Consider the following 8,149-nt stretch of genomic DNA (forward strand, 5'->3'; position numbering starts at 1 on the left):
AAAAAGCAAGACACCGCAAAGAAAGGAGGGAAAGAAAAGCAAAAGCATCCCATTTTTTGCTTCTTTCATTTGTTCTTTAAGAGACAAAAGACACTATAAAATTAAAGAATATTTTGCTTTTTTCCTTTGCTTTGCATTATACAGAATGCAGATCAAGAAAAAAAAAAGGTAGTGATCGATCTCATCATCAGATTATTTAAGAATGTTTATAAAAATTAACCACAAAAATGAGTTTAATTAGTATTCTAATTTGTTACTGGTCGTCCGATTCTACTTTGTTGCATATTGATATTATAAAAAGTTATCCACAAACATTCACCAAAAAAGTAGGTTAAATTGTGTTGGGTTTTGAAGAGACCCGTCTGCAAGACTTTTCACCACTAAAAAAGTAAAGTGTGAAAATTTTGTATAGAGAGATTATTTACCAAACCAACCACTGCAAGTGGGGTTTCTGTTTAAATTTGATAAATTGCATTTAACAGAATTAGGTGCATAAAGTGTAAGAACACAAGAGAGGATCAAAGATGATATTGACTTATGAGAGAATATATCACTCTATGTGTATGACTGTACTATGAGATTTGCTTTTTCAAATCCTTCACAATTCATTAGGTTGGTTTGGTCTAACTGATTGAATAATGGGTAATGATGGTTTATTAATCCATGAAGATTGACTATGAAGTGACATTAGTATTATGATTTTTCACCTCTGCCTCAAAGACTCATGATTGAGTTCTTTTTTTTTTTTTACTGTTATAATTGAATGATTTTGCAGCAACCATCAACTGTCTTCTCAAATCTCTGGATTTATGACAAAAACACACCATCTGTTCCGAAACTTGAGGTTGAGGACTTGCTTTAACGATTAAATGGCGTTTTTCAAAACAAAATAGGAAAAAAAATTTAATGCCGAATGAATCAAGGATGGACATTGTGAAGGTAATTAATGACCATGTCCATCTTCATACAACTCGCCAATGGCTAAAGCACCCTGAGAGTCAACCGTACTAAAAAATACATCATCACCATTGCTTGGCAAGCGACTCTCTCGACATCCCAAATCTATAGGAAGATCATATAACAACAACTCACAACAAAAGCCTCATCGTCCATGAGTCATCGATCGGTTCCCTCTAAGTTGTTTTTGATTTAAGTCCCATTCCCCCTTCGTTTTTAAGTCGGCCGTGAGTGTAGGTTGGGTTCAGTTTCTAATTTCATTAAATTTTCCAAGGCAAAAGGTATATATTTTGACTCAAAACATTTTTTTTTTTGGTAAGGTTTTGACTCAAAACATTGTATTCATTTAGGTCTAATGAAAACCCTTGAACAAATAAATAAATAAACACAATTCAAGGGTAAAAAGGTGATCTTAAATATTCATCAAAATATGTCTTAGATGAAGACTTTTTTTTTTCTTTTTTAATGAGATCATCAGATCCAGTTTTGATATTAATTTGCTTTTTATCAAAAACAATATATTACTTTGTTAGTTTTTAATTTTCATAAAGTGTTATTTTAAGATTTGATATCGTTTGGAGTCTCTTCCTATTCGTACTCTATTTAGGAATCTTTCAACACTTTATAAAATACCAAACTATCAACAAAGATTTCCCAACTTTTCATGAGAAGCGTTTGATATTCTAAGTTAAGCATCGTCTCGTCTCTTCGCTCTTTCTTCTGTGCTTTTGTTTTGAAAAAACAAGAATGAATTCGATGATCTCCACAGTCCGTGGTGTCCGTAGTATATTAACGCTTTCAAGATCTGAAACTTCCGATTCGCCACGTGATGAAGCCAAGGGTGACTTGAAGGTGTTATCAGTAGCTTGGAACCAGGATTGTAGCGGTTTCATAGTGGGAACAGATGGCGGTTTCGATGTGTATAGCTGCAACCCAATGATCAAGAAAAGCATCAGCCGTGCACCACACGAATCAGGCTTCAAAACAGCTGAGATGCTCTTCCTTTCTAACCTATTTGCTCTTGTTGGCAACGGTTATAATAATTCCAAGTACCCTCCTAACAAACTCTTCGTTTGGGACGATCACATGAACTCTTGTTTCTGCCAACTCGCTTTTAAATCAGAAGTTGTCGCCGTGAAACTGACGAGAGAACACATTGTGGTTGTCCTGAAACAGAACATCTATGTCTACAATTTCAACAACCTTAAGGTTTACTGTCTGATTGAAACCATCATGAACCCGAAAGGACTTTGTTGCGTCTCTCACGTGGAGACCAATGCAGTCTTGGCTTGTCCAGGGTTTCATCCGGGACAAGTTCAGGTCCATGACTTGAAACGGAATGTAATCAAATTTATCAAAGCACACGATTCTGCTCTTGCTTGCATGACTTTGACAATCGATGGAAGTCTGCTTCCCACCGCTAGCACGAAAGGAACTCTGATCAGGGTTTTTAACGCCCTTGATGGTACTCTCTTACAAGAGGTAATTTACTTAACTCTAGAAATTTTCTTCTTTTTTTTTTTACTATATATATATATATATATATATATATATATATGTTTTGTAATATAATTTGCTCAAGTAGTTTGATAAGTTTGGTTTTCTTGGTGAAGTTTCGGAGAGGAATGGAAAGAGCAGAGATCTATAACGTAGCAATCTCTTCGAATCTAAAATGGGTAGCTGCGTCAAGTGAAAAAGGGACTCTCCATGTATTTCGTTTGAGACCTGACATTCTTCGTTTTAATCCGGAGCCTTCGTCGTCATTCATAAGAGGGATATTACCGAAGTATTTGTACGAGAATGAACGGTCGTTTGCTCAGTTCTCGTTGCCAGCTTCTACCAAGTTCATTGTAGGTTTTGGATCAGAGAACACTGTTCTTCTCGTAGGCATGGATGGAAGGTAAGCTTTAATTTCTCTTCAGTTTAATTTCCATGACCTAAGTCTCCACTTTGGCTCCTTTTTGGAGAGTCTAATGATTAATTGTTTTATTCTCATTCCGACCGGAAAAATGTGAAGTTTCCGGAGGTGCAGATTTGATCAAACAGATGGTGGACAGATGGTGGAGTTGGAACACAAATGCTTCTTATCCTTACAAGAGACGGGCGACACAATCGTTGTGATTTGATCAACAATTAGCTCAAACAATTTACTCTTTGCCGTTTATAAAACTCAAACAAACAATTTTGTACTATCTTCTTTAAGATTTCTTGTGAATAAATTATGTTGATTTTTTAATAAACTAGGAATTGATCCCCCTCATTGAACCGGTGGAAACACCTCATATATTTATTTTATTTTGCTATAATCAGTTTTATGCATTGATATTATATATTTTGTAATTATATTATTAATTAATATATTTTACTGGTCTCAAATAATTTGAGAAAGTTTATTAACAAAAAAAAAAAAACTCAATTAAGTTTAGTTCAGAGTTCTAGTTGGTAATGTATCGTACGTATATAAATACTGATTCGTATGATCACATGTAATCATACTTGATGTTATAAATGGTGACTTTAACTAAACAAAATATAATGGTGAATCATTTTTATTAGAACCTAAGACTCCAACAATTAACTCAATTCTTTGAAAATTTCACTTATTTATGTTAAAGTTTTATATCAACTAAATTATGCATAAATCTGTTTTTTTTTTGTACGCATAAATCTGTTAATGTTTGCGAACACTGTCGATCGGACAGTATATCAGATTATACTAAGTCAAACTCAAACAAGAAATTGAAAATTTGGTGAACGTTCTCAATGATGAAAAATCAGCGGACTAACGTTAATATCAAACGTGAAGATATGGTAATTATACCAAATTTTATTAATTGTATCTGCCTTTTAAATTCCACAGCAATTAGAATCCTTATTAACTGTTTCGAGTGAATGCATGCTGGAGCAGGCTCTTTTAATTTGGGCCTAAACGATTCCATCAATCATTACTACCTAGATATCTAATATCTTGCATTTGCACAGCCCCCTTGACCCGCGCAATATAGATGTTACTATTCCCCAAATTATTTCATATGTCAACTCTTATTTTTTCACCTCACCATTGATTAGGACGTAAGGAATTTTGTAACGATTAGCTGTTTATTTATCTTAGATTGCACATTATATATAAAATGCTAACCTAAAATATTATGTGTCGGCAGAACCGATGCGATACTTATTTTTTATGTCGGCTTCTGCATGTAAAGAAAAAACGCCGCTGTAGGTGATCGCTATGGTCAATTCACGAAATAGTCAAAATTTCTCAACTCCGTATATTTCTTTACTTTCTTCACATGCTTCATTTATTTTTAAGTCTTCCTAATCCAATGACTAGGAACCAAATATCATTAACTAAGGCGCCCATTATATTGAGTCATTCATTAATCCTATTAGAATGTTTCACATAAAAAACAAGTGTAAACTAGAGTATATAAAATGTATATATATATATAGGTCAATTATTCATTATAAATGGATTCTTCAATTAGTAATAAAATCCATGTTGATTCGATAGATAAATTTATCACTTAATAATAATAATGACCCATTTTTTAGCCATACGCCCAAAAATGTAATTTTGAAACTTGCTAATTAAACGTTAATGTCTTTTCAGTTTGGTATACAGACTACAGTTTTTGTATTTCATCACATGCTAAACTTCTACAAAAACAACCAATTCATCCTGTCCATACGATTGACCAACAATGACAAAATCATTACGTTCGTTATTGTCCAAATAGTAGGTGTTTGGGTTTACTTTCTCAATCAAACTATAAAGTACGTTTCCTTTTTTCACAAAATAAAATCGTGACCATAAATAAGATTTTTCTCTCTATCCAAAGTATCCAACTGTTTGTTTTTTTCCCTTCAATAAAATAGAGAGAATGAAAGATTGGAAGGTGTAGAACTCCACGTGGTTCATGTGGTGAAATACGTGAACGCGTAACACCAAGATATAGTAATACTATATTATATTATATGATAACACAAACACGCACAAAGACCACAATGCAACATTCCTATCCATCCACGTTAACTCCCACCACCACCACCTTTCTCTTCTCTTCCTTTCTTATCCACCCACCTTCTTTAAGCCTTTCAATGCAATGCATCTTCTTTTCTTTTTTCTCAATTTCATATACATAAATAATATGACAACATTTGGGCCACAATCACATTCATAACATTAAATATATTTATTAATTTGGAAAAAAAAAATGTCGTCATCATCTCTCTATTGTCTCCCAAACCATTTCACATTATACTACTATACAAAAGTTAGGTGAAAGAGCCGGTCTATTCGAATGAGCTTTTCTACCTTCTTTTACAGTTTTTTTTATATTATATGTAAAAGGGACCTCTCTCTGTGTCCCAAAACCAAAACTAAACCGGGACTGTACCGAAAAGTCTCAAGAATGTAGTAGAAGAAGAACACATAAAGTAACAATAATTGGGGGATCCTATCTGCTGCAGTTGGTGAATCCAAGACAGAACAAAACAGAGGAGTAAACAGTTATGTTCAAAGTAAAGTTATGTTGGAATCTGTTCCTTCTCCTCGGCTTGTTTTATCTCTCCAGCTTGTGGAGCTAGAATCTGTTTTACCTTTATTGCACCAGTGATCGCGGATGTGTGTGGTACGTACGTATATGTAGTGATGATGTCTTTCACCATTTTGAAAGAGAATAAGCTATTTCCGCCCGTTTGTCCAATTCCTGTTGCTCATTCCAGGTCTCTTGAGCTGAGGTTTCTGAGAACTACCTTGCTTTGGGATCATTTCAAGTACTTGTATTGTTCGCTGCTTCTTGGCTGTGGCAAGATCACAAACATTTGCATGTTTATCAGTTCTTTTGTTCTCAGAATGTATTGAGAAAAACTTGTAATAAGAATGAAGTATAAGAAACAAACCATTCTCGTGGTGCTGGTAGCTCTCTTGAAGTTTCCTCTTTGCAAACTCAAACTTTGCATCTGCGTCAAGACCTTTAAGTTTCTGTAAGGGACAAGAACAAAAACACTGTCAATTCTGTGTCCAAGAAGAATATGATAAAAAGATATATTAAGAGCTTTGTTTCCACACTCACTTCTTGTTGAGGTCCAGGAGCTTTCCGCTTCTGCTCTGTAACAAGCGGTTTCCTTTGGATCATGGGTTTTTCAGACTTGTAAACAGATACAGTTTCGTTCTTCATCCTTTGCTCTGTACTTTGCTTTGGAGGCCTCCTAATCCCATCAGAACCAATAGCTGATGATGGCTTAATAGATCTAAAAGGAGCATCTTGTATCCTCATTTGTGTTCCCTCAGGTCTTCTCTTGGCGATATTTTGTGGTCTTCTTTCGTGTTCTCGGTTATTGTTGTATTCCCCAGAGTTACGAGGATCTGATACAAACATCCCCCCGGAAAGATTAATCAACCCGAACATATAAGCTAAAAAGCATGGTATCAAACAAACAAAGAGAGTAGTTTGTTTAACTCACTTCCATCAACATCTAAGGAATCAAAGAAGTGTGAGATTTCAAATCCGTTTGGTTCCGGTGTAAAGATATCAACATCATATGGAAGTGATGGGAACTCCTCTTCTTCATCAACTACAGATGGGTTTGCAGACTCTGGTGTACCTTCAGCACCTATTTTTAAACACAAAATTAGAACCAAACACTATGGATCTAATTCAAAAAACCATATTATAAGTCATGTACGTAGGCTATAAGACATCAAAGGATCGAAAAGAGAGAGCGCAATTACCAGCAATTTCCTTTGTGGTATTCACCCATTGATCCACTAACTCCTTCCACTCTCTGCATAAACCCCAACATAAAAAACTCAATCTCACATTCCAAAAGAGTAAGAAGAATAGCCAAACTTAAGGCTTAATGAAAAGATCAAAAGCTCATACGCGATAAGAGTCTTAGCGAGTTGGCGAATCTTATCAGAACCATGTTTCCTCAGGCCATTAACAGCCTTTCCAATTTCAGTACTCTGCGAGAATTAATCGCAAACCTTTAAACATCATCACTCAACTTCCAGATCAACAAAAACTATCCACCAAGAAACCAACCTTAAGAATATCAACATTCAAAGACATCAACTTAAGATGTCTCAAAGATTCGAGTAACACCGAGTTTGGCTGCAAGAAGAAGAACAAAAGAAAAAAACAATCAGAACACATTTTGATGGAAATATAACAAAAAGATTGATTGTGACTTAAAAGAGATCAAACCTCTAATTCTTTATTAAGCAAGATCTCTTTGATCCTACCAACCTCCTTAGAAATCACAGAGAACTCTTCAATCTCATCACTCAAAGCCTCAGCTTCATCAAATGTATAATTGCTAACAATCTGATTACTATTCAAATTCATCTCATCGATGTGATTATTATCTCCTCTGCTACTGTTAGCTTTACTCTCTTTACTACCACCACCACCACCACCAACCTCATAATCTTCCGCCGCAGCTCCACCACCGTCACCATTCCCTCCGGCGGCTCCTCCAAGATTAGCCTCGTCGTCGCCGGGAACAGAAAGCTCGAGGTGGTCGCATCCGAGGCAACGACTGACTCTGCAGGAGAACAAAAGCTCGGCGATTTTGTCTCTCCTAGATTTGAATTTGTTAGGATAATCAGTAGCAGCGACCATGATCGCATGATCGATGATCCCGAATATATCGGAATCTCCTCGCCGGAAATATTCTCTCCAGCTCTCTAACGAACCTGATGCTTTCATTGCCGTAACCGTAACCGTCAAAAAAAAATTGAAACTTTGATCGGTTTTTGAATCCGATTGATTTTGTTTTGTTCGATCGAACAAAATCGGATTCAACCACAAGAAATCAAAGCAAAAGTCAGAATTTTTTTTTCTCAGAAGAGAGAAGAGCTTCCGAATCAAGAACTGAATCTACCCGCAAGATTTGATTTTTTTTTTTTTTTTTTTTATAATATTCAATGACGAATGACTTACTTACCAAAACAAAAAACAAAAGAGATCAAATTGAGAGAAGAATGTAATAAAGGTTGAGACTTTGGGAGATAAATTCTTACCAAAACGATCAAAAACGAAAAAAAAAAAAAAAGATTTGTAATTTGATCACAAAGAATCAATAATGGGGATAACACACAAAATCTGTTTGGATGCTTCTGTGGATTTTAGTTTATTTCCTCCCTTTTTCGAAAATTCCTTCTTTTTTTTCTTTCCTTTCTTTT

General features: G+C 35.1%; 2 protein-coding genes across 2 annotated transcripts; one reads left to right on the top strand and one right to left on the bottom strand.

Annotated features, from left to right (window-relative positions):
- LOC104709932 (autophagy-related protein 18e-like) lies at positions 1,673-3,083 on the top strand. The gene is made up of 3 exons (XM_010426469.1): positions 1,673-2,439; positions 2,571-2,857; positions 2,975-3,083. The coding sequence occupies exons 1-3, from the start codon at positions 1,705-1,707 to the stop codon at positions 3,081-3,083; spliced, it is 1,131 nt and encodes a 376-aa protein (XP_010424771.1). The 5' UTR covers positions 1,673-1,704.
- On the bottom strand, positions 5,195-8,143 carry LOC104708601 (probable mediator of RNA polymerase II transcription subunit 26b). The gene is made up of 8 exons (XM_010425196.1): positions 7,170-8,143; positions 7,008-7,076; positions 6,846-6,928; positions 6,695-6,747; positions 6,427-6,576; positions 6,036-6,328; positions 5,863-5,944; positions 5,195-5,763 (listed from the first exon to the last, which is right to left on the bottom strand). The coding sequence occupies exons 1-8, from the start codon at positions 7,671-7,673 to the stop codon at positions 5,645-5,647; spliced, it is 1,353 nt and encodes a 450-aa protein (XP_010423498.1). The 5' UTR covers positions 7,674-8,143; the 3' UTR covers positions 5,195-5,644.

The sequence above is a fragment of the Camelina sativa genome, chromosome 8, assembly GCF_000633955.1.
Source record: "Camelina sativa cultivar DH55 chromosome 8, Cs, whole genome shotgun sequence".
NCBI lineage: Eukaryota > Viridiplantae > Streptophyta > Magnoliopsida > Brassicales > Brassicaceae > Camelina > Camelina sativa.